General features: G+C 39.3%; 2 protein-coding genes across 2 annotated transcripts in view; both read right to left on the bottom strand.

Annotated features, from left to right (window-relative positions):
• Positions 1-439: 439 nt before the first annotated feature.
• Positions 440-11,230, bottom strand: LOC311302883 (aquaporin-4; the record flags this gene model as incomplete). Its single annotated transcript, XM_084429008.1, has 6 exons — positions 440-735; positions 1,067-1,147; positions 1,696-1,860; positions 8,046-8,207; positions 10,384-10,578; positions 11,216-11,230. 6 exons carry the CDS (start codon positions 11,228-11,230, stop codon positions 520-522), a joined length of 834 nt encoding a protein of 277 aa, XP_084285134.1. The 3' UTR covers positions 440-519.
• Positions 11,231-16,446: 5,216 nt separating this feature from the next.
• Positions 16,447-24,663, bottom strand: part of baz2a (bromodomain adjacent to zinc finger domain, 2A) — a 30,888-nt gene continuing 22,671 nt past the window's right edge. The window contains exons 22-30 of the mRNA XM_084427334.1: positions 24,240-24,395; positions 23,991-24,151; positions 23,775-23,837; positions 22,627-22,913; positions 22,324-22,459; positions 21,949-22,095; positions 21,585-21,805; positions 20,019-20,162; positions 16,447-18,242 (exon numbers count right to left, since the gene is read on the bottom strand). Of these exons, the coding sequence (XP_084283460.1) occupies positions 18,083-18,242; positions 20,019-20,162; positions 21,585-21,805; positions 21,949-22,095; positions 22,324-22,459; positions 22,627-22,913; positions 23,775-23,837; positions 23,991-24,151; positions 24,240-24,395 (1,475 nt within the window). The 3' untranslated portion in view covers positions 16,447-18,082. The remainder of the gene's footprint in view (positions 18,243-20,018; positions 20,163-21,584; positions 21,806-21,948; positions 22,096-22,323; positions 22,460-22,626; positions 22,914-23,774; positions 23,838-23,990; positions 24,152-24,239; positions 24,396-24,663) is intronic.

Raw genomic sequence — 24,663 nt, 5'->3', positions numbered from 1 at the left:
GTAATTGCAAAGATAGTCAGTAGAATGTCTGTTGGGGAGCAAAAAAAATAAAGTGTTTCCATATTGAATATTATTGAAGCAAAATCGCAAGCTCAAGCCACATAGGCAAATGTTTGGCACTTTTATAACTATCAATGTTCAAGCTGCGGGTTTTGTACAAACAGTTTTCATTTTTCATAGACTACTTAAGACAGTAGGCAGTACAGCTTCTGATCCACAATAGAATATTCTATGAAAATATTTTCATTCAATATTTACAGGTTTTTAAGGAAATATGTGGTAAATTTCCACTTGATCGTCCTCATTTGTGAAACACGAGCAGGACAAACGTCTGTGTAAATGATTCTTAAATCTGTTCTCAATAACTTGCGTGGTGCGATTTAGGTAAGAATGGTTATGAAGAAATGACACAAAATTTGTTCTGGTCATGTTTCACGAATAACACCCAGGGATTGGTTGTTTGTGACTTTGACGAAATATAAAAAAACAGAATCTGAATCTGGTCAGTTGAATCTGAGCTTAGCTGTGCTCCAGTTTGTTGCTTTGCTTGTTTCTCATGGCGCTCTGTGTGACGGTGGACAGGGACGATCGAGACACGCTGGCCGTCTCCACAATCTCAATGTCCTTACAGGTCAAACAAGCCACCAGCTTCTGTCTGGACGCACTGGGGGCGAAAATAAACTCGTGGGATAGTCCAGCCAGGACTGCACCTAATATTGGCCCGATCCAGTAGACCTGAACACAAGAGGAAGCAGATAAATCGCCTTTTTATTTTTAAAGTGGTAAAAACCTATACCTATATTCATCTCCCTATTTGTGTTCTAGCAATGCAATTTGAGAGATTTTTCAGGGTTTGGACTGCAGAAGTGAACAACAGCATTGGACACGTCTATAGAAGTATGTGGGAGACAAATATTGCTATATTCACTTTCCTACTTGCTCCAAAAGCAACTTTTTTTGTAGGAAAAAGTTTTCTAGATGATAATTGTGGAACTGTGTCATTTCCGTTTGTATTCATTAGTACTAACTAGTCAACAGAGCTGCTTGAAATAGCTGTTTAACTTACCCAGTGGTGTTCCCAATATCCAAGTATTATAGCGGGACCAAGGGAGCGAGCCGGATTCAAGCTGGCACCAGAAAACCTCCCCTGAAATCCACACACATGCATTTAAAAATAATAATTATTATGTGTATTTACAATAATACATGCAGAGGGAGGACAGCACAATGGGATCATTATTCATAAAAATAATCATTATAATAGCTGTCAAATGGACAATAGATTCAGTTGGTTCAATAGGTTCATGTAGTTCGACTGGTAGTTCACTATGTTTAAGTCATAAGGGATGTACGTACACTACCGTTCAAAAGATTGGGGTCGGTAATTTCTAATGTTTTGAAAGAAGTCTCTTCTGCTCATCAAGGCTGCATTTAATTGATCAAAAATACAGTAAAAACAGCAATATTGTGAAAAAAGATTTCATTTTGAAATAAGTGTTTTCTGTTGGAATATAAAATGTAATTTATTCCTGTGATCCTCCAGAAATCATTCTAATATGATGCTCAAGAAACATTTATTATTTTTATCAATTTTGAAAACAGTATTTTTGTGTGAAACTGTGATATTTTTTATTTTATTTGTGATTTTTTATCAATTTAATGCATCCTTGCTGAATAAAAGTATTAATTTCTTACAGCAATAAAGATTGCAGTGGTTACAGCAAACCCAATGGCTAAGTTTCCAGGTTCGTTTATTTCTCTCCTGCGTTGATCTTCCACAGAAAATACGGTGAAGCCCAGGACAAACGTGGCAAGCATCTCCATCACGAGAGCTTGACCTGCGTTCATGTCCACTGGGACCTGAACGAGAAGGAAATAAGATGGAAGTTTTAGTTTTGTTTTGTAACATTGAGTGCCATGTTGATTCTCTATGGACTAGAAAGTAAGTGCAAAACATCTTTAAACACAGCCCTTACAAAAAAGAAGTTTATTCAAGTGTGCTATTAGTATACTTCTTTTAAACTAAAAATAATGTACTTTCAGTTTACTTTTTATGTACTTCTCAGAAATGTACTTAAAATTAAATCTAAGTGTACTATACTGACAGAAATGTCTAAGTATATTTGGCCTATATCTTTTGATCAAGATATACTTAGTATAATTAAGTATTTTAAGTATACTTGGCTTGTAGGAATTTACTCTTTTGATTGAGTTGCCTATTAAATACTTTTTCATATACACTGTAAAAAATTATATGATCAATAAGTTATGACAACACATGTTTTTACATTGCTTTAACTCATCAAAATAAGTTAAGCAATTGTCAACTTTTTTATGTTATACAAGATTCAACTCATTTTTAAGTCAGTTTAATGTGATGTAGGTTGAAATGACTTAAAAATAAGGCAGCAACTTTTTTAGTGTATTTTACATACTGTCTTATAAACTTACATTGTTTAAAAATATTGATTTATTTCAAATTGTATTTTTTTTCTATATTTTTCATATACTAAAGAAATGTGCAACAAGTTAACTAGTAAACTATAAGTATATCTATGTTCACTTGAAGTATAGTTGCAGTACAAACAAACAATGTAGTTGTAAACTAGTTTTGTACTCAAAGTTTACTACGTTACACTCAAAGTATACTTAAAAGTATTCTTTTATACACTAAAAAGTGGGTTAATTTTAATTGTTTTGAAACAGTATGCTTACAAAGTATACTTCTAGTACATTGATTAGTATACTTAAAAATAAACATTAACTTTTCTTAAGTATACTTAATCAAATTAACTTGATGTATACTTGTGTTTTGTAAGGGAGGCCTGTAGTATGAATCTGTTAAAGTGCCCTTTTAGAAAGGACATTAGAAGTTCATGTCAACATACTATATAGGTCTCCTCATGTTGTTATTTGAGAGATTGTTTAATTTCTATTCAAAATAGGAGGTTTGGTCCTGCAACAACATACTTGTCCAACAAACACAGTTTGAACACAACTCCTTCCCGACCCTAACCATTAACCCTGTAAAACCGGCTATGAAACAATAGTCAGAAAAATCTGTTACATTTTTTAAATTGAACATATGGAAAAATAAAAATAATAATTGTTGGGGGGGGGGGCTCTTGGCACTGGGCGAACGGTGGCACTGGCTTCCTGAATGGGTTGGGGCGTCGGGCTAGCAACCTGTCCCCCGTAAAAATCCTTAACCGCTAACGAGAGAAGAAACATTACGTAAGAATGACTGACGCGATCAAACCGGATCAAACCGGAAACGGTGTCCAGAGTCTGATGCGGAATTCGATCTTCTCCGCCAGAAACATCACCCGAATAGGCACTTGGAACGTCCGGACCCTATTGCGGTCTGGACGACTGGCCCAGCTATTGCGGGAGTTCGACAACTACAAGTTGGACGTCTTGGGCATCAACGAGATGCGTTGGACCGGTAGTGACCGCATGGTCAGCGACGGCAAGGTGGTTATGTACTCGGGTCACGAAGACAAACACGAGCACGACGTTGGACTTATCCTCGGCAAGCGGGCTTCTGCGGCCATGATTGGATGGAAGCCCGTCAGTGACTGCATCATCACCGCTCGATTCCACTCGGCGCACGTTAACACCACCATTGTGCAAGTGTACTGAAGCCGCAACGGATGTTGAGAAGGATGCCTTTTTCGAGCAGCAGCAAGACACTTTCAACACCATCCCCAGCCATGATCTTCAGCTACTAATTGGAGATTTAAACGCCTTGCTGGGAGGAGATCGCAGAGGCTTCGAGTAGATTGTTGGTCCCTTTTCATCCGCCGACGAGACCGATGACAATTTTGCAGCCTTAATGGCCTCTTCATCGGCAACACCATCTTTCAACACAAGGCCATTCACAAGAAGACCTGGAGGGCAACTAGAGGTCGCTTCTCTAATGAGATCGTCTACATCTGCATCAACCGGCTATGGAGATCGTCGTTGCAAGACGTGCGTTTGTACCGAGCAGCAGATGTTGGATCTGACCATTTCCTGCTGCGAGGGACCCTCCAGTTGAAGCTCAAGCCGCAGAAACGTCCGCAGCCCATACTCCCATTCGCAGAACCGGTTCCAGCCGTTGCAGGATCTGGATGATATCGAAGATCAATGTGGCAGCTTCAAGCAGGTGGTCACAGAGGCTGCGCAGGCAATTGTCGACCAAAGGCGTGGGAGGCGTAAAGAGCAGTGGATTCAGGACCGGACATGGGCTATCATCGATGAGCGAAAGGAGGCGAAGAAGTGACACAAGCAGGCCTGCACGGAAGATCAGCTGAACATCGCAGCACGGCGATACGCTGAATTGGACCGAGAGGTTAAGAGGAGCTGCAGAGCCGATAAGAAGAAATTGCTGGAGAACAAAGGCATCGAAGCTCAGGAAGCCACCGATAGGAACGATACCAAGACCCTGTATCGCATCGTGCATGAGCTGACTGGAGCTCGAAGTAGCTCAAGCATCCCAATCAAGGATAAACACGGGAAACTAGGGGTGGGGAAAAAAATCGATTCTTAGATGAATCGCGATTCGGGACGTGGACGATTCTGAATCGATTCACAAATGTCAAAAATCGATTTTCTAAAAAAAAAAAAAAAAAAAAAAAAAAATTCTAATACCGTATCATTGAAGGAACGCAAAAGGCGGAACTCTGAAGCGGACGTGCAGTGCGCGGACAGTCTGTGGCGTGCACATAACAGAGACGCGCACATAACAGACGCATGATGGCTGAGCGCCAAATCCGAACGGCACCAGAGAATGTCTTCGTTAAAAGCTAACGTATGGAACATTGGCAATTTCATTGTGATCTATTTAGTATTTTTTGTATGAGAGCTAATTTCTATATTGTTTAGTTTTCACATCAATATGCTGTGTAAACCGATCTGATCTGTATGCAATATGTGCAATGCCAGTCACAAAAAGTTACATTTTGACTGTAAGTTACTCTCTGCAGATGTTCATTCACTTTCTTTGCTATTTTTGATTGTGGTATACAGCAAACATTTCAAGTCATAACTCTTTATTATTTAGTTGTGTATAAGTCAAGAGCGACTTTGTATGTTACTAATTATTCAGAATATGCATAAGTCCACAAGCATTATACGTTATGATAGCTTCTGGTACATAATTCTATATTTTTGAACGAAAACTGTGAATTTGCTACAGCAAAATGCTTTTTTTTTTGTCTGAAGGATTATATTGCTAATTGGAAATGACAAGAGGATGTTGGTTAGAAGTCTATTATTAAATGCTAGAGATTCAGAATATGCTGAAGTTTGTATTAATGTACTACAAGTTTGCTGCTAGTACAGGCACACATTTATTTTCCTGTTGGTTCTCAGCAATGTTGGGACATATGCTGGCAAATGTAACCTTACAGTTGACTTGCCAAATCACTTCCATTTGTTTTATTAATACAATTAATATAGGAAGTATTGGAAGTAAGTTTGTTATGGGTCATCATAAATACTTTGCTTTAAAAGTACCAAGTAAAAATATTTTTTCAATGTTTTTGATAAAAGGCACTTCCCTGAGAATTGAACTTAATAAATGTGAAAAAGACACTTTAATGTCTCCGTTTGTCATTCTGTATTGCAAAGCAGATGAGAGTAGATCATGATCAGAAACCTGATTCAAATCATTATGAATAAAATCGAATTGTTTTGAATCGAAAATCTTTTTGAATCGAAAATCGATTTTGAATCGAATCGTGGCCTCAAGAATCGGAATCGAATCGAATCGTGAGATGGTAAAAGATTCCCACCCCTACGGGAAACTACTTCTAAGCAAAGAAGAGCAGGATGCCTGTTGGATCGACCAAGAAACCCTGAACCAGTCAGAACCAACATCCACCTACGATTTCGACAGTGAGCCAGGGCAGCCCGAACTCGAGGTCAACATCGGCGATATCACCACCACTAGGTCAATGCGGCAATCAAAGCGCTCAAGAGGAGTAAAACTGCCAGACTGAACGAGATATCCCCAGAGCTTTTGAAGTACAGCGGGCCAGTGATCGCCCAAAAGCTGGTCGAGGCGTGCAACAGCTGTTGGCAGTCCGAGACTGTCCCTAATGATTGGCGAAAGGGCGTCATTGTTAAGCTGCCGAAGAAGGGGAATCCATCTGACTGTGGGAACTGGAGAGGCATCACCTTGCTCTTAGTGCCTGGGAAAGTCCTTTGCAGTGTCATGCTGCGACGCCTGCGGGCGGCTGTTGATCGACGCCGGCGTGACAACCAGGCTGGATATCTAGGAGGACGGTCGTGCAGTTAACAGATATTCACCCTCCGTAATATCATTGAGCAGTCCATCAAGTTCAAGCGGTCCCTTTCCATCAAATGTATCAACTTCAAGAAGGACTTTGATAGTGTCCATCGGGATTCGCTGTGGCGTATTCTTCACCTGTATGGCGTCCCGCCACGATTCATTGCCATTTTCAAGAACCTTTATTTGAACTCCAGTTGCGCAATCAAGACCGAAACTGGGACCACCGACTTCTTTAATATCGTGACCAGCGTCCGGCAGGGATGCATTCTATCGCCATTCCTCTTCTTGATCGTGGTCGATTTTGTCATGGCGAAGGCGATGGACGGACCCGGTTATGGGATCCATGGACTGACCAATCACGCCTGACCGACCTGGATTTTGCTGACGATAGTGCACTGCTAGCAGAGACGAGGAAATCCCTTGGACGTATGACCTCCTCTTTGGACAGGGAATTGAGCAAAGTTGGGTTGAAGATCTGCAGAAAGAAGACCAAGGTCCTGCCATCGTCCTGCCTACTGTCACCTATGGCAGCGAGACATGGAAGGTCACAGTGGCTGTCACCCGTAAGGTTGACGTATTTCATCAGCGGTGTCTACGACGTATCCTTGGAATTAGCTATCTAGACCACATCACCAACGTGGAAGTCCTCTGACAGAGTAAAATGCACAGACTGAGCATCATCATCGCCGAAAAGAGACTACGATTGGCCGGCCATGTTCTGCGAATGGACCAGCACCAGATTACGAGGCGCGCCATGTATTGGGAACCTCTAGATGCCAAGCTTGGACGGGGACAACCCAAGACCAACTGGAGGTCCACGTTCAAAAATGACTTGAAGCAACTCGGCTTCAGCTGGGTGGAAGCTGAGGACTGTGCGTCTGATCGTGCGCATTGGAGAGCTCTCGTTGCCTTATATGCAAGACAGCATGAGCAGGACTAAGGTCTAAGGTAAGTGAGAATATGGAGGAGGAAAAAACACCTTAATATTATTCAGAGGCCCAAAATTCGCATTTGCTGATATTTATATGGACAAAAAAGAGAGATGAAATTATGATAGCTTGTAAATCAATGAGATCTTTTTAACAGATTAGAAGATATTTACATAAATTGCATATATATAAGTTGCCACTCTTTCTCTCAATAATATGTCTTAAGATAATTATTTAAATTCTTAGTTTTATGATCAAAGCTCTGTAGTTTTTACTGTGGAGGTATAAACATATTGCAATACAATGATGATCGAGAGATGAACAAATAAACATTCCTCAAAAGCCTGATGGATCAATATTTGATAAAAGTTAACATAAGTTTTCTAAAGAATGATGTTTGAATAATCAAGTAAACTGAAGTTGCTTCATTCCAGTATGTTTTCGTCTTGAAATATTAATAACAATATAAAATGTATTGTTATGTTTACTTAAAATCAGTTATAACATTTCACAGCTGTAAAACATACATGTATCACGACCTGAAGGGGGCTTTTTACAATTATACTAAAAGGCCTTTTAATTTCTCACAAAGAACAAACTATAAACCAGACAACATAAGTTATAGAAATTTGTGTACAAGAAGTTGTGATCATGTTGATCATCTAGAGGCCTTAGAAACACATGTATCAAATATGAAACGGTAGGCTTTATAGAGTTAACAAGCCCTAAAATCAGTGGGAGATTTCAGGTTGAAAAATAAAAGCCTAACAATAAAGTCTGACCAACAGGTTCAGAATGTGGGTCTGAACATGTCCTATATTTGGTGAAAGCCTCTGCACCTTGTTGATGTAGTTCTGTGCGGTGGACTTCAGGGGCAGCGACAGGTACATGAGGCCCGTGGCGAGGATCCCCCCCAAACACTGGGCCACCAGATACACCAGCGCCCTGAACACATCCACCTTACGCGTGGCCAAGAGCGCCACAGTCACTGCAGGATTGACCTAAAAACAACAGGACACTCTTATTACACTTAAATCACCCATCCCACTGATTATTTTACTTGCTCTTACCAAAGCCTACTATGGGATGAATTTAGTCTCAAAATGATTAACACATGAATGCAATTATCCATGAACTTGATAAATGTTGCAGATATGTTTTACTATCCACAACCAAGTGCCTTTCAAATTGCGTGCGCAAAATTCAGAATTAAATGAATGTGTAGCAATTTGTACAAATAGAGACATTTTTGTGAATACAAATGCTTTATTTTGTATTAGTGTATCATTATTTGCACATGCAACAAAGGAGATGTGCATGTGTGGATCAGGTGATGTGTGCATTCATTGACGTCTTTTCGGAGTCAATCTCATTTGGATTTTGAGACTTTCTGTTCGCGGTTTCACAACCCACACACAAACAACTACAAATGAATAGGCCTGTAGCTAGTTATTAATTGTGTGCACAGCTATCCATCCAAATGTGCGTAACTACATTTAAACTAATACTTTACAACTTGTGTGTGCAAAATCCAGAATTACCTGAAATGTGCAGCATTTTGTACAAATAGAGACATAGTTGTAAATACAAAACCTCGATTTTCTATTAACAAGGTAGGCCTATCTTGCCAAGTTTGGTCTTTTAATGTTAGCCTACTGTCTTAATGTATTACATTAAGCGTTTTCTTTGTAACGAGGAAACATTCGATGTGAAACCTTGTGTGTTTTCTGCTTGTTTGTACAAGGTAAGGTATGTTTTATTAATATGTGTACTAAATTTGGGGCTTCAATATCACTTACTAAGATAGTTCACCCAAAAATGAAAATTAGCCCATGATTTACTCACCCTGAAGCCAACCTAGGTGTATATGACGTTCTTCTTTCAGACGAATACAATCAGAGTTATATTAAAAAATGTCCAGGCTCTTCCAAGCTTTATAATAGGAGTGAATGGGTATATTTTTTTGGAAGTCCATAAAAGTGCATCTATTGATGATAAAAGTAATCCATGTGGCTCTGGCGGGTTAATAAAGGCCTGCTGAAGTGAAGCGATGCGTTCGTGTAAGACAAATATCCATGTTTATCATACCATATCAACACTGTAAAAAAAATCCCGTAGTTTTTACGGAAAAAAACTGGCAGCTGGGGTTACCAGAACAATTCCGTAAAATATACAACAAAACAGTAATTGCTTTTACCGAATAACATGTACATTTTACAGTTTAAACCAGCATATAACACACTGGAGTTCTGTTATATTTACTGGTTTAAACTGTAAAATGTACGTGCTATTCTGAACAACATGTCAATTTTACAGTATAAACCAGTAAATATAACAGTAAATTTCAGTAATATGATATAATGTTAATTTACCGTCCTATTCAAGTATTAATATCTGTTTTGTACACTGATAACCATCAATCACAGCAGTGATGAGAGTCACATGATCAATCAAAGCTAAACACAAGCAGTTCTTCCACAAGAAAGTTAATACTAATATATATAGAAGCTGCACAGTGTCATTCACACAAACATTAAACACCATCATGGTAACACATGAAATTTTAAAAATGCAATAAACATTAATTTAACAACATTAAATGTAACATAAACCCCTAATGTACATAACTGATTAGAAAAAACGAAGAAAACTATGAAGAAACAAACATAGTTATTTCAACAAAAATACATCAAATGTGAAGTGTCACAGGGAATTGTGGGAATGTCAATTTACGGTTTTTCACTGTAAATTATACAATGAGTTGTTTTTTCACTTTCAAAAACTGTAAATTTAACGGTATGTTACAGTAAAATTACATTAAATGTACCGTTAGATCTATCACAGTTATTTACCGTATATAGTACGGAAACTTTCTGTTAACCAATTAACAGTTTTTCACTGTAGCATTTTTACAGTCTTTTACCGTTAAAATTACGATCATTTTTTACAGTGAAGTCCCGCCCTACATTTGTTCTTGTTCCAGAAGCCATTTCACTAAGATATGTCACAATAGGGAAGAAAAGACTATCGAAACTTCTGCTTCAAGCTGACTTTATGGTATTATTATAGGGTATTATTATAGGGTTTTGTGATTTCTGGGAATGACATGACCTGCCATTGTTAACACCACGATTTTCCAGTTGAGTTAATAAATAAATAAATAAATCTGTTAATTACCTGAGCCCCACTGATTTCACCAAAGCAATATCCCAGAACCACAGTTGCCATACCGGCAGCCAGTGCGGGGTAGATGGGCCCCGGGGAGGCCCCGTCCGGCCCCGGCACTAAAGAGCCCAACACAGCAGATACAAAGATCAGGGAACCAAGAAGCTCTGCCAGAATTCCCTGCCAAAACTGACGGCTCCTCAGCTCCTGGTGTGAATCAAACGGCGAAAATAAAGGAAATAACTGATGTTAAACCTGTGATGAATCAGTAACCAGTAAATCATTTTTTAAACAGCTAATTTAATTTAAATTATAATTTTTTTACAAAATAAGATGACAGTAATTTACATGATTAACACGTCCATGCACAGAGGCAGCAAACTGTTTTAAATAAACATACACTATTGAAAACTACTGAATAAAATGAGACACCAATTGAATAAAGACAGAAAATAAAGAAATAAAAAAGAATAAAGAAAAAAAGTCATCAATTCAAATGTATACACAGTATAAAAATTATATGATCAATAAGTTGACAACATACGTTTTTACATTGCTTTAACTTTTTTTAAAGTAACACAAGATTCAACTCATTTAATGTAATTTAAGTTGAAATGACTTAAATTTTTAAGTACAATCAACTTGGATGTTTAAGGCAGCAACTTTTTACAGTAGTGATTTTATAATTAGACAATAGATATCACCGACATTTTTTAGATTGCATTTCATCATAAGTTCACCCTAAAACCTGATCTTTTACGCAAACTGGATCCACATCAAATTGGACGCAAATTGAACTGAATCTCCAGCAACCAATCAATGACTGTGTTTTATTTGTCCTTACCTCTTTTATTGCCATTCCAAGTCTGATCTTGTACAATCCGTCCGTCAGTCAGTCTGTCCTGATGTGTGTGTGTGTGTGTGTGTGTTTGAGGGCACGGGCTGCGATGGAAGGGTGTCTTCTGTCAGAAAGAGGCTAATTAATTCCAGTGGAGGAGACTACAGGAGGCCCGGGCACAAAGGGATCACCCCTCCCTTTCTCCCGCTAAATGCTTAGCAGTGCTGACAAACCTCCACAGCTGCTCAACATGCATCATAAACATCCACTTCAGTCGGGCACGTGAAGCTTTAATGCTGCAGAGCAACGACCCTGCTCGTATTCACCTGCCCTGCAGAGACACTGGCTGAAAGAGAGAAACTTCAACCACTAGTGCAAGGAGTGAGGGTTTGAGTGTTGTTTGGTTTATCATTATCTGCCACTGTTGGGTTTCGGTGCCAACATCCTTTAATTATAAACGAGTGAATGTGCACACATATATTATCCATCGTTTCTCTCCTTTCATCATCCTACTTGTGAAGTCCTGTGATGATTGTCATAGCGACAGCCTGATTCGGTTGCCATGACACCTATTATGATGAGGCAGAGCTAGACGGCTCTTTAAAGTGGCCTGTTTTAGATGAGCTAAACATGCAATCGGGACCTTTTATTGGCCTTTAAACACGGTCAGAAAAAAAGGTATAGCGCTGTCACTGGGGCACTACTCTAAGGTACAAAAGCGAAAAGGTACTAATATGTGCTTTTATAGTACTGACATGTACCTTTAAGGTACTAATATTTACCGTTTAGGTAAGGTAAAAAGGTACAAATTTTAAGTAAGGTACAAATATGTACCTTTTCACTTTTGTACCTTAGGGTACTGCCCCAGTGGCAGCGCTGCACCTTTTTTCTGAGAGTGAATACATGTTCAATTTAGGCTCATTCAAACTGGATAGGCCTAATACAGCTTCACTGAAATGTTTCATTTCTAGCATCTTATTACAGACACACATGAAACATTCGATTAAATATGACTAATTGATATTTGCGGTCTTTAGCCTCCTTGTTAACGCCGGAGATCCGGGTTCGAGGCCCGCGCAGAGTTAAAGAATGTTAAACGCTTCGCTCATTACTGTCACTTTTTACCCAGCCGTCCAATCACAGAGGAGGAGGGGCGGGACTAATACCACACCGACCAACCGTCACACTCTGCTTGTGCAACATCAACAGATGAAAACATCAAGCATAATAACGGAACAAAATCATTTCAAACAAGAGCCAGAGAAAATACTTTACATTGTATCAACATTTTTATATAGAAACAACACAAAGCCAATAGGATATTTCCATTGGCATTTGCAGAAAATAAGCTCCGAAACCAACAAAACTTCATGATTCTTGCACGTTTTGTTCATCATGATAATCTCCACAAATGAACACGACTTTTCTTAAGCCTAAATACAATCGGCAGAAGCTATAAATGAACTCCACCATGGTCACATGACTTGTTCATGTCTGGAGATTGCGATGGCCATGACACGGTCTTGATCTGGTGGTCCTCCATCCACACCTTGACTGGCCTGGCTGTGTGGATTAGAGCGTCGCTCTGCAGGGCAAAACAATCCTTTGATTTGGGGAACATTGTCAGAGAGAAGGAAGCATGTTTTCTTCCAGGACAACCTTGTATGTGGATTGAGTCGCACGTCCTTCACAAAGACAGACCGTGTCATGTCCATCGCAATCTCCAGACCTGAACCCCACTGAAAACCTCTGGAATGTAAGCAAGAGGGTCACCAGCCATTAAATAAAGCCAATCTGCTAGAATTTTCTTTGCCAGGAGTGGCATGAAGTCGACCAACAGCAATGTGACCGACTGATAGGGAACATGCCAAGACGCATGAAAGCTGTGATTGGAAATCAGGGTTATTTCACCAAATATAGATTTCTGAACTCTTCCTAAGTTAAAACAATAGTTTTGTGTTGTTTAAAAATGAATATAAACTTGTTTTCTTTGCATTATTCGAGGTCTGAAAACATGGCATCTTTTTTTCGTTATTTTGACCAGTCATTTCTGCAAATAAATTCTCTAAATGACAATATTTTTATTTGAAATTTGGAAGAAATGTTGTCACTAGTTTGTAGAATAAATAAAAAAATGTCATTTTACTCAAACAGATACATAACGATAAATCCAGAGAAACTGCTAATTTTGCAGTGATCTCTTAATTTTTTCCAGAGCTGTAAATTTCTTTTGATTTTGGGTTGAATAATGACCTTGACAGGTTTAATGAGATTCAAGGTCAGTGATCAAGTGTAAAGAAAATGTGCAAACAAAGATGAAACAGTAGTTCATTTGCAGCCTCTCAGCATTTATCTCTTATTTCCGGGGCGGCCCTCTAGATTTGAATATGGTTTGCTTATAGTGGCTGATTACAGGTCAGAGTGAAAGTTGAACTTCTGAGACTAGATCAAGGTCAACACTGACTTGGAGAGGTCAGGGGGGAAGAGAGTGTGTGTGTGTGTGTGTCCTGCCTGTAATCCACTTCATGCTGGTGGTTTGTGGAGCTGTGATCCCCTCTTTTGTGAACCTAAACCCGGCGTAGGCCAGCGAGGGGAGGTCGACTTGACAGTGTAGAAACCTTTTTTCTCCATTCTCCACACTCAGAATGCTGACACCAACAGTACACACACAAACACACACACACACACGAACAGCACAGAGTGCATCACACAGAATCGAACTGCCAGCTAAGGATTACTAGAAAAGAGCAGGACAGAAATGGGTAGAACAGGGTTAGGTAAGTTAAAGTAGAGCAGAGGTCTTCATCCCTGATCCCGGGGGTATTCCTGTCCTTTGAAAGGATGCTGCCTCTGAATTGGCACACAGCAAAAGACATTTCTACACTGGCCTCAAAATATTTGGACACTTAAAGGAACACGCCGACTTTTGGGGATTTCAGCGTATCCCCCAGAGTTAGATAAGTCCATACATACCCTTTTCATCTCCGTGCGTGCTGTAACTCTGCCTGACGCACCCACCGCTAGCCTAGCTTAGCACAAAGACTGGAGGTAAACGGCTCCAGCTAGCATACTGCTCCCAATAAGTGACAAAATAACGCCAACATTTTCCTATTTACATGTTGTGACAACATGTGATTTACTTAAACTCTGAGCGAACTCTGCTCCTCACCACGGGGCTTCTCAGGTGCTGCGAGTAAATCACTCCGCCCAAGTAGCAGTGCTTCGCCTTGTGAGAATATAGTTCCCAGTATGTAGCCTATATACTGTACATACAGTATGTATAGTTCTACACAAATCTGAGTGAAACGGCTTCTGGAATAAGAGGGCTTGGCTTAATTTTGTCCATGGGGAATTGATTGTATGTTTGTGGTTTGCTATTGGTCGACAGTGGCGGTTCTAGCTCATATATGGCGCTCTGGGCGAACTTCCCCTTCTGTAGTTGAAAATTCGTGTTATTTTAATTTTAAAAGTGTTTGTTTTCTAGTAGATGCCAGGAATCTTCCACTAACCCATGGCACATTTTTCATGTTATCATCATGAATGAAATTGAGAAATATATCTTCTTTAAAAAGAATTTCATTAAAAAAAAAAATGCATTTAATATCAATGATAAAATATCCATTTGATATAAATGTGTATTTAAATTGAGGCAAAAAACAAAACAAAAAATACCACAAATCCCCCAAAATTGCACAGCTGTACAGTACAAACACTAATAAAGTGAGTGATATTTAAGTTTGTTTAAAAAAAAATTACATTGTTACAAAATCTAAATGTTCTGCCTGGTTATGTAAGCTAGTTGTGTAATGACCTACAGCAGTACACAAGTGACATATTAGCCTATTTTATTAAAATATTAATATCATACTCGTAACGAGATGAGTGATATAGTTGCATACATCTCTATGTTTTTTTTGTTTTTTTTGTTTTTTTTGCACTTCTCCCGCTCTTTCTAATGACATCACCTAAGGTCTCCCTACTGGAAGCCTGACGTCAACCACCGTTTTCTCCCCCAAATGAAATAAAGCAAATACAGTAATACTTCCAGAGACAGAAAGGGGGACGGTCCAGGTCCAGCTGGGACAGACAGCATCCTGACCTTCAGCATGTGCTGCAGACACACACACACCCCGGGGATCTGTGCGACACAAAGCGTGCAGATACACTCCGACCACCTGCTGCTCGAGCCTGTGATGCTGCACTACCAACACGACAACACACGGGTTTCCATGCCACAGACTCTCTGCTCAAAATAGCTAATACACAACGTTCCCATTCCGTCAAGCCCAGTTGCTGCAAAACTTGTCATGATGTTAATCCCGTGGTAACTGTCCTAACTCTCCACTCCAAAATATTAATAACAGATTTTCTTACCAACCTCGGTGGCTCAATTAATAGCGATCATAACAACCGTCACAAAATACTGCATGTCACTATAGATACTTTTAGATGCATACAAGTGTGTGTGTGTGTGTGTGTGTGTGTGTGTGTGTATATATATTCACAGAAAAACATGTATCACGACCCTGAAGTGGGACATTTTTACAGTTATATAGTAATAGGCCTATTCCTTGGCATGTAGAGGATTGTGTACAACAGGGGTTTTTTTTTCAGTAAAGTTGATCATCAAGAGCTCGTGTCCTTTTACCTCACACACACATGTACTGAAAATGTCAAAAACTTTTAGTCTTTTATGTTCAAACTGGAGTCAGACAATGATGGAGAGACTCAAGAAGTGAAAACATGTAAAATGCAACAGGACATTTCTGAATGGTTAGTTGATGAAATTATGTAGCTTGTGTGTAGTTAACTATCTTCTAGTCATTGATTAGCATATTCTGTCATGATAATCTATAAATCGTGTTCCCGGGGGCGGGGTTTATGTAAATTTTAGGGTTAGTGATGTCACCCGTGAAGAAGCTCATTGTAGTCCCTCTACCAGCCGTTTGTTGTAGTCCTTAAGCGATTTCTGTAAAAGAATATCTCCCTTTGCTCTGAACTTTGAGCGTCGTAACTTTGCACGTTGTTTACGCTCAAACAGCAACATTACACACTGACTAAAGTTAGAAAAGTTAAATCATATTCAACCACCCCTTAAACTTGGTATATAAAAGCAATCTCAGACTCAAGGCAGTGCTGATGTTTAGAGTATTCATGCTTGTTGTGTGATATCTTAAATATACAAACGTCATTACCAGACACTATACAGATAATAAACATATCAAGGAGACCAGATGTTCGTCTACTAGATGTTTTATTTCTGTTACAGTACATTCTACAGGTGCACGCGTGTTACATTACCTTGAAACAACATGGTCAATTTAATGTCGCCTCTTAAAAACGATATATTGGTCCTAAAAATATAGAAAGGAACAAATTTAAAGTCACAAAAACTGTACATTATTAAAAATTCACTAACACCACATTTGGTTGAATGTTCTAGTACTGTCTTCAGGTTTTCCATCTGTAAAAAAAAAAAAAATTAGGAGAAGCAAATATGTCCCTTTTTGTACGAGGAGGAACAGAGTGAACGGTGCATCTCCTGCTGCGCACGTTGAGTTCAGTGTATGAATGAACATGGATAGTGTGCTCTACTGCGCTCCTCTACTCAGTGTATCCTGCTTTGGAATAATAAGGGGGAGCAATGAAAACGCTCAGATTTCACAAATCCTTATGGGTCAGTTCAACCACTAATAATGCAAGGCATTTTCATTTGAGAAAGCATGGTTACAATATCCTTTTTGATGGAGTTGGTCCAGGTTCAAACAATCACACACACACATCATTAAAACACACAAAACAGTCTAAACATCTGAGGATGGGATCAAGGGTTTTTAACAAATCATCATGTTCATGAAAACCAGGAGCAAACCGGATCCAGTCATACTGAAGAGACGGCGAAGAAAATAAGCGGCGCTAAACCAACCTATACTGTTATAAGTACGTACATATCCTTTCCATATAAACCAATATCAATACGACCTAAAGTTTTTTTTTTTTTCCCCACAGACAATAGTCATACACCAAGCAAAAGCTTTGAAAATGGCTATCTAGCTAGCGGAGCTTAAAAATCAAGTTAAAACCGGCCTAAATGATTCTGCTATTGGCATTACGTCAGATTTCATCATGAACGAACACTGATTTTCTGGGTTTAGGGGGCATGAGAGAAAGAAAAAAAGAAAATAATCCTTAGTAAAAGATGGCAAACCTCCAGTTCAAAAGACCAATTTTCTACAAGCAAAAGACGTGATGAGTTACACGTGATATAGCATGTTTACTGGCCGTTTCATGAGTCACCTATACATCTCTCTACGACATGTCTGTACAGATTCACTACAGTCTATTGCTATTAAATAATCCCAACTATTTTTTTTTTTCTGTCTTTAAGTGTATATATAGTATATAATAAAAAATATACTGAGGAAATTGCTTCTAGTCTCGAAAGCACGTTACGTTACATTGTCAATCAAGGGGGACACGCGTGGTCCACGAGCAGTACGTTAAGGAGCAGAAGGCGAAACAGTGAGAACGTCCTGATAGAGGTGTGTCTGTGACACGTGACATCAAGTGTGACCCGATCAAGTCCTGCAGAAGTACTTCTACCCCCAAAGGAGTGACGGATGAAAGTGAAGAAAGATGAGAAGTTTGTACGCCGTAACACCAGCTGATAAAGAAATGTTTGAACCTTAAATCAAGGTGGGTTGGGAGGGGGGGGGCAAAAACAGATACTTGTAAAACAAACAGAACAAATTTATACATATATCTACATGTGTATGCATACATAGGACTGGAGGGCTCTCCAGAAAGAGTTTTTAGTAGTAACGGGCCTCAAAGGAGCGAGGCGTTCCTCCCATGCAGCAGAGGGCAGCGTCTCTATTTGTCCTTGTTCTCGTAAAACTCTGCCCAGCGGTTCTCGAAGAAGCGGCGCATGGAGTGACCGGCCTTGCCCACGTCCGACGTGTCCTCGTTGAAGAGTTCGCAGTTGTTGAAGACCAGCTGAGCGTCGGCAGCAAACTCCTCACAGCTGCAGTACCTGAGAGACACGGGCGTGTAAGCGATCTTTTAGTCTATGCTTTTTTCAGTTGACGCCTGAACAAAACTTTGCTAAACATTATACACCCAAACATAATGTCAAATACAGATAAGAGTCTGACTCAACTAAGTTCATTTTTCTTTGACATGCATTAACATCGGTCCAATTATTGGTAAACTGGACATTTACGAACCGATAAATGATTGAGGAACAGTTTAAATATTAGTTCACAAATTAATTTATAAATTAATTAAATAATATATAGCTGCAAGAAACAAATGTCGGGGTTCAAGCTGTTTAATGCCTTTAAGCACATGCGTAAAAAGATACTTTTTATTTAGTAAGCCTGTTACCATCTCAATTATAGATGGAAATGTCCATTTACAGGCAATTTACCATAGGAAAAATACAGATTTAAAGTTTGTTTAACAGTTATAGCCCCACCCATGGTCTGATCTTCATAAAAGTTTGCATGCCTGTTTAAAATCACGGTGCATGTTCTCACCTATTTTCGTGAAGTTTCGAGTTTTCATTTAGGCTTTTGGGTAGACTTTTTAAATTAAACTTTTTTTTAAATGACTCTGCTATAGCTATCCAAAGGACAAAATTAAAAAATTTGATAACTATTGACCTAGAGAGTCCCGAGAATTGTGCCGCAGTGATTTTATTGAGGTTCATCTAAAAACCTAGGACTAGTTCACCAAAGTTGTTGTTTGAAATAATCTCCCAATATTTAACGAATGATTCTATGGACGGCGTCGATCCTAGAGGCAAAGATGCTCAGAATGAGGAGTCAAACGGGCCCAGCGAATTCTGTTTCGATCAGCCTCCGTTAAACTCGTCTAATAGGTGCTCAAATTTCATTGGCCGATGGCGGAAACTTTTTTTGAGATATGTCAATGTTTTGTCTGCCTTGAACCGATATAAGACATTTGAGCCTACGCCTGATGGTTTAGGAGTTGAGCCATTTTGTACTTTTGACCGCTGTAGCGCCCCCATCAGGCCGATCGGGGCGGGTCTTGGTGACGTTGTAGGCGGTGTGAGTACTACCAGCGATCAAAGTTTCAAGTCTCTACGACTAACGGTTTGGTCTGCCCGATCACTTTCAGGGGAGAATGCTGATCCTTGGAAAATTTAACAATTACAATAGGGTTTCAGCACTGCACAGTGCACACTTGAACCCCTAATAAATAAATTAAACAAATTGATTATTATTTAATCGCTAAACCCCTCACGATTCAACACTGCTGTATGGGGTGGAACGGATCGTAGTTGATCCGTACGGATCAGGCCCCACGGTTCGGCACGTGATTCGCGGATTAACTGCTGAATTTAACCATCATAGAGTGAAAGTTTATAATTTGGACGTGTTTTGTCTTGCCAATTTACACATTCAAACAATTGTAATTTATTATTAATTTAATTAATTATTCATTTCTTTACCTGAATACTACTGTTAGACTTTGTACATTTGTCAGTATTCATCTCTGCTTGTAATTTGTGTAGTTGTTCTTATTTTATTACTGACTGTTCACTTGTTTTTAATAATGTGTGAATTTGATCAGTTCGGCTAGTAGTTTTTGATAAAGCTCACTTGAAGTTCTTCGATACTTTAAGTAATAAATGAAAAGCAAAGTTACACCACCCCTTTTTTTTTTTTGCTGATCCGTAAAATGATCCGATTCGTGGCTCAAAAAACGTAAATGATCCGAACCGTGAATTTAGTGATCCGTTCCACCACTGCTGTAATGTTGTGATTGGTAGATCCCCTCTTACCCTCCCTGCAGAAGTCTTTCCCTCATCGTGAGGAAGTCCATGGGGTTTTTGACGATGCGTCGGTAGCCAGGCACCTGGCGGGGGTTGACCGGCTCCAGGAAAGGCCAGGCGTCTGAGTGAGCCTCCATTTCCATCAGAATGATCCTACAGCACATCAAACAGCTCGTCATTGTTCCACATCACCCGTTCATTATTACATGTAGAACATTCATTTAGACTCAGGTCAGAGATGCACCAAGATGAATATAGACATTTACAATGTTTATTACATTGAATGTAAATGAAAGCAACATTTTAAGTGGCACTCAAAAAACGTTTTTTCTTTATCCATTTGCCAATTGCGTTAAACTGGACAGTTGAAAAACTTTCAATTCAAACAACAAAATAATTAAAAGCAACTGGCCAATGCTTTTTAAATTCAATTTAAAATGTACAAATGAGTATTATGAGAACGTAAAATTAGATGTATTATTTCAATGTTACATTTAACAAATTTTAAAGTGCCCCTATTATGCTATTTTAAATGTTCCTAGTTCTCCAACAATATACTTTACATGCATCCAAGGTCAAAAACACTTTAATTTCTCATAATATACATTGCAGCATCACCTCATTTTTCAAGAGTCTAAAACGGTTCAAAGGATTCAGTCTCTATAAAACCTTCCTTTCCGAGAGCCTACTCTGCTCTGATTGGTCAGATGACCCAGTCTGTTGTGATTGGCCAATTCTGCTCTGCTTGGTCAGATGACCCAGTCTGTTGTGATTGGCCAACTCTGCTCTGATTGGTCAGATGACCCAGTCTGTTGTGATTGGTCTACTCTGCTTGATCAGATGACCCAGTCTGTTGTGATTGGCCAACTCTGCTCTGATTGGTCAGATGGTCCAGTCTGTTGTGATTGGTCTACTCTGCTCTGATTGGTTAGATGGCCCAGTCTGTTGTGATTGGTCTACTCTGCTCTGATTGGTCAGATGACCCAGTCTGTTGTGATTGGTCTACTCTGCTGTGATTGGTCAGATGCTCCAGTCTGTTGTTATCGTTCTACTCTGCTCTGATTGGTCAGATGACCCAGTCTGTTGTAATCGGTCTACTCTGCTCTGATTGGTCAGATGACCCAGTCTGTTATGACTGAGGACTTTTTTCAAGAAATTCAGAATCGATTCTTTCTTTTGAGAGACAACTCCATTTATCGCGCACTTTGACCTTTGGAACTTTTTAGACCTTTTACATTTTACATTTACATTTATTCATTTAGCTGACGCTTTTATCCAAAGCGACTTACAATTGCTATATATGTCAGAGGTCGCACGCCTCTGGAGCAACTAGGGGTTAAGTGTCTTGCTCAGGGACACATTGGTGTCTCACAGTGGATTCGAACCTGGGTCTCTCACACCAAAGGCATGTGTCTTATCCATTGCGCCACACCACCCCTTACATTTACAAATACATCATACACTACATGAAAGGTAACATATGAAAAAGCATATTAGGGGCACTTTAAATAAACTTATTTGTCATGTTTTTAAAGTGTCCCTCCTGGTTGACTGAAGAACTGAGGAAAGACTCACTCGCAGTAGGTGAGGTCAGGCTGGTTTCGTGTGGTCATCCTCCTGCGCTTTGAAGGGGAGATGCTCGTCCCACTTGAGGAAGCTGGAGTATCTTTTTGTCGTGTGGTCATGCCTCGTTTGTACCCATCATCCTCATCTGAACTATCTTCTCCAAGACGCCTTTTCCGTGGCTTTGACCTCTTACGCGATAGACGCTGTGATCTCGGAGAGTCTCCGTTTTCCTGCAAAATTTAGTTTCATAAACATAGCTAAAGACAAAAATATACGAAACAAAACTCATGCATATTTTTCAAGATGATCAAGTGAATCGGATGAAAAAAAAAAAAAAGAGTAAATCCAGCTGGATATTTCAAATGTTACATACCTTGGCAACACAGGTGGGACAAAACCAATCACCTTCTGGCACCTGCATGACCTTTGGCCTCAGGCAGAACATGTGACACCCACGATCACAGCCGTCACACAAGAGCAGGTACTCGTCGTCATCACCCTTACGGCACACTTGACACGTCTGTGGACACATAAACATCAGTTTTCGACTATTTGCAAAATATTTCGGCTTTATTCTCGAAATATTTAGACTTTCTCAATAGTAGGAGTGACTATTACATGGCACTACTGAAATACACCCGCATTTGGCGGGTGTTAATGTCAAACCCTGTATGTATATATAAAAAAGATCATATGATCATAATCTTTTCATGAGGCTCTGAAGCTGAGCTTATGTGTGTGCTCTCACCACTTTGATGATGGATCTCTCCCATGCGATGGCTTTCTCCAGCTGTAGTAGACAGAGCGAGAGTTGAGACGCACTGCGGCAGCGGTCCAGGCCCTGCCGCCACGTCCTCATCCTGGGTGTGATCTCACTTTCCAAGCTATAAAGACAAACAAACACATGTTTGATATGCTCCAGAGTACTGTATAACTTGAAATAATGATTTATTTTGATGAAGGCTGAAAAATATGATTACATAGGATAATAATGAAGTGATATTTGATGGTAAAAACAAAACAAAAACAACGACCCTCAACTCTGACCCACCTGACGGCATCTAACGGGACCTCCTCCCCGCCGGGCGGAGGGGTGAGAGGAGCCAAGCGGACCACCTCTGCCAGATTCCACAGCGGCTCCTTCAAATAACGCCGTTCAATGTTACGCTCAAGATTAGTCAGTCGGAGAACGGCCAGGTCCAGGGGGTTGCTGGGAACCCGCAGGAGGTCAGACCATTCCTTTTTAGTCTTGACCATCCAGTCGTCCTTGGGGTCAACCTCGTGCTCGTAATACTGCAGGTCCTCCCGCGTGGAGTCCGCCTCGGGAGGGGTATAGATCTGAAACAAGGACAAATGTCCCTCCTGGTAAACTTTCATTTTAAATTTGTTTGCATAGCTTTTCTTAATGCCATGACAGCTTTGAAGGCTTTTTTGATGTCGAACAATGAAGTAAAAACATAATAATAGATAAAACAACTAGAATCCCACATAAGATGAATCATTAATTTCTTCTTTTTTTCATAAAAAAAATTACAAATATATTTTCAATTCTAAAACATATAATTATGAAATTAAAAATACATATAATTATATATACATAATTGTAATAATGAAATAATATATTAGTTGATATAGCTTTACAAGAGTTTAAATATTTAATTTCATAACAGTAACAATGAATAATGAAATAAAAGAAAATGTGAATATATCTTTACAAAAGTTTACTAAAATAATTAAAATATATATAATTACATTAATAAATGTTATTTTGTTAATTTAACAACATGAATATAAAAAATATATATATACACATACACACATATATAAAAATCATTTATTAAATGTATTTATTTTGATGTATTTATTACATTTATTGTTCACTTATTTTTATATTTATTACATTTGTTTTTAACTATTAAATGCGTTTCATTTAGTTAATTTCATAAAAAAATTATGAAAATAGGTATAGAACATTTATTATTTTATTAATCGATTTTTTTAATATTTCATTTATAATAAAATAAAATAAATAAGGAACAACCCTGACAATTTACATTTAATGAGTATGACACAACCTTATGAATAGAGTAGTTTACAGAGCAGTTTCCTCTACTTAGGATTAACAGACTCTGAGCACTTGAGTGTGTGTGTGTGTGTGTGTGTGTGTGTGTGTGTGTGTGGGCTGCTGGTTTTCAGTACCTGAAATTGAGAACTTGACTCCTGACAAGCCTCCGTTTCACTCTCCGTGTTGGGAACAGGCACCTGGAAATAGAGATTGTGGAAATAGTGATAAAGCAAGCGTGCTTGTGCTGTAAACGCAGTATAAACAAACAGCACCACCCTCTGGTCACTATTGGAGCAAGACCTTACAGTGCTGTGATTCTTTCAATAAAGGAAGAAATGTGTTTCCTTTACCTTGAGCTGAAGGTCTGCACCGACTACCCTCTGCTCCAGGTCCTCCACCCACTGGAGAGCACTGATGTCTAACCGCAGGGCTCTCTCCTGCTCACTCCACGCCTGTTTAGACACTTCCAGCAGGGCATCGCCATCCTCCACTGACATCTCAAAAATGGGATCTGGGAAGGAACAATGCAAAAGAATAGACTAAACATGCTGCCATCAACCAAAGCCTGCAATCACACTCCGCATGCTCCTGCTCCTCACCGGTCACGGGACGTCTGCAGACCTCAGCCAGATACTCCATGTGTTTAGTGAGGTGTTTGTGGAGAACCTTCTCTCGAATGCCTCGTGGGTGGAGGGCGCTCAGTATGGCTGTCAGCTCCTCCGGTTCTTTGATCCACCACCAGCCCTTCACCATCTCTGTAGGAGAGAGAAAGACATTTAAGGCACGTTTACACGTAAGTTTCCAAATAAAAATGGAAAACTTGCGCATTTTGGTCGTTCATTTTACATGACAATGAAATTTTGTGCGCCTGAAAAGGCAAACTTTTGACAACGGGTTTCAAAGTGCAAGTTTTAATTTTACATTTTTATGATTAAATTAATTATTAGTTTTTCATCAACTCCTCTAAAGACCTCTGGGCTAGATAAAGTTGACTTAGTGACAAATATTATGAACATCCATCCA

This window comes from Rutilus rutilus, assembly GCF_951802725.1.
Source record: "Rutilus rutilus genome assembly, chromosome: 13".
NCBI lineage: Eukaryota > Metazoa > Chordata > Actinopteri > Cypriniformes > Leuciscidae > Rutilus > Rutilus rutilus.
Note: the sequence above shows the minus strand (reverse complement) of the source record. Positions and strands in the feature narration are given on the sequence as shown.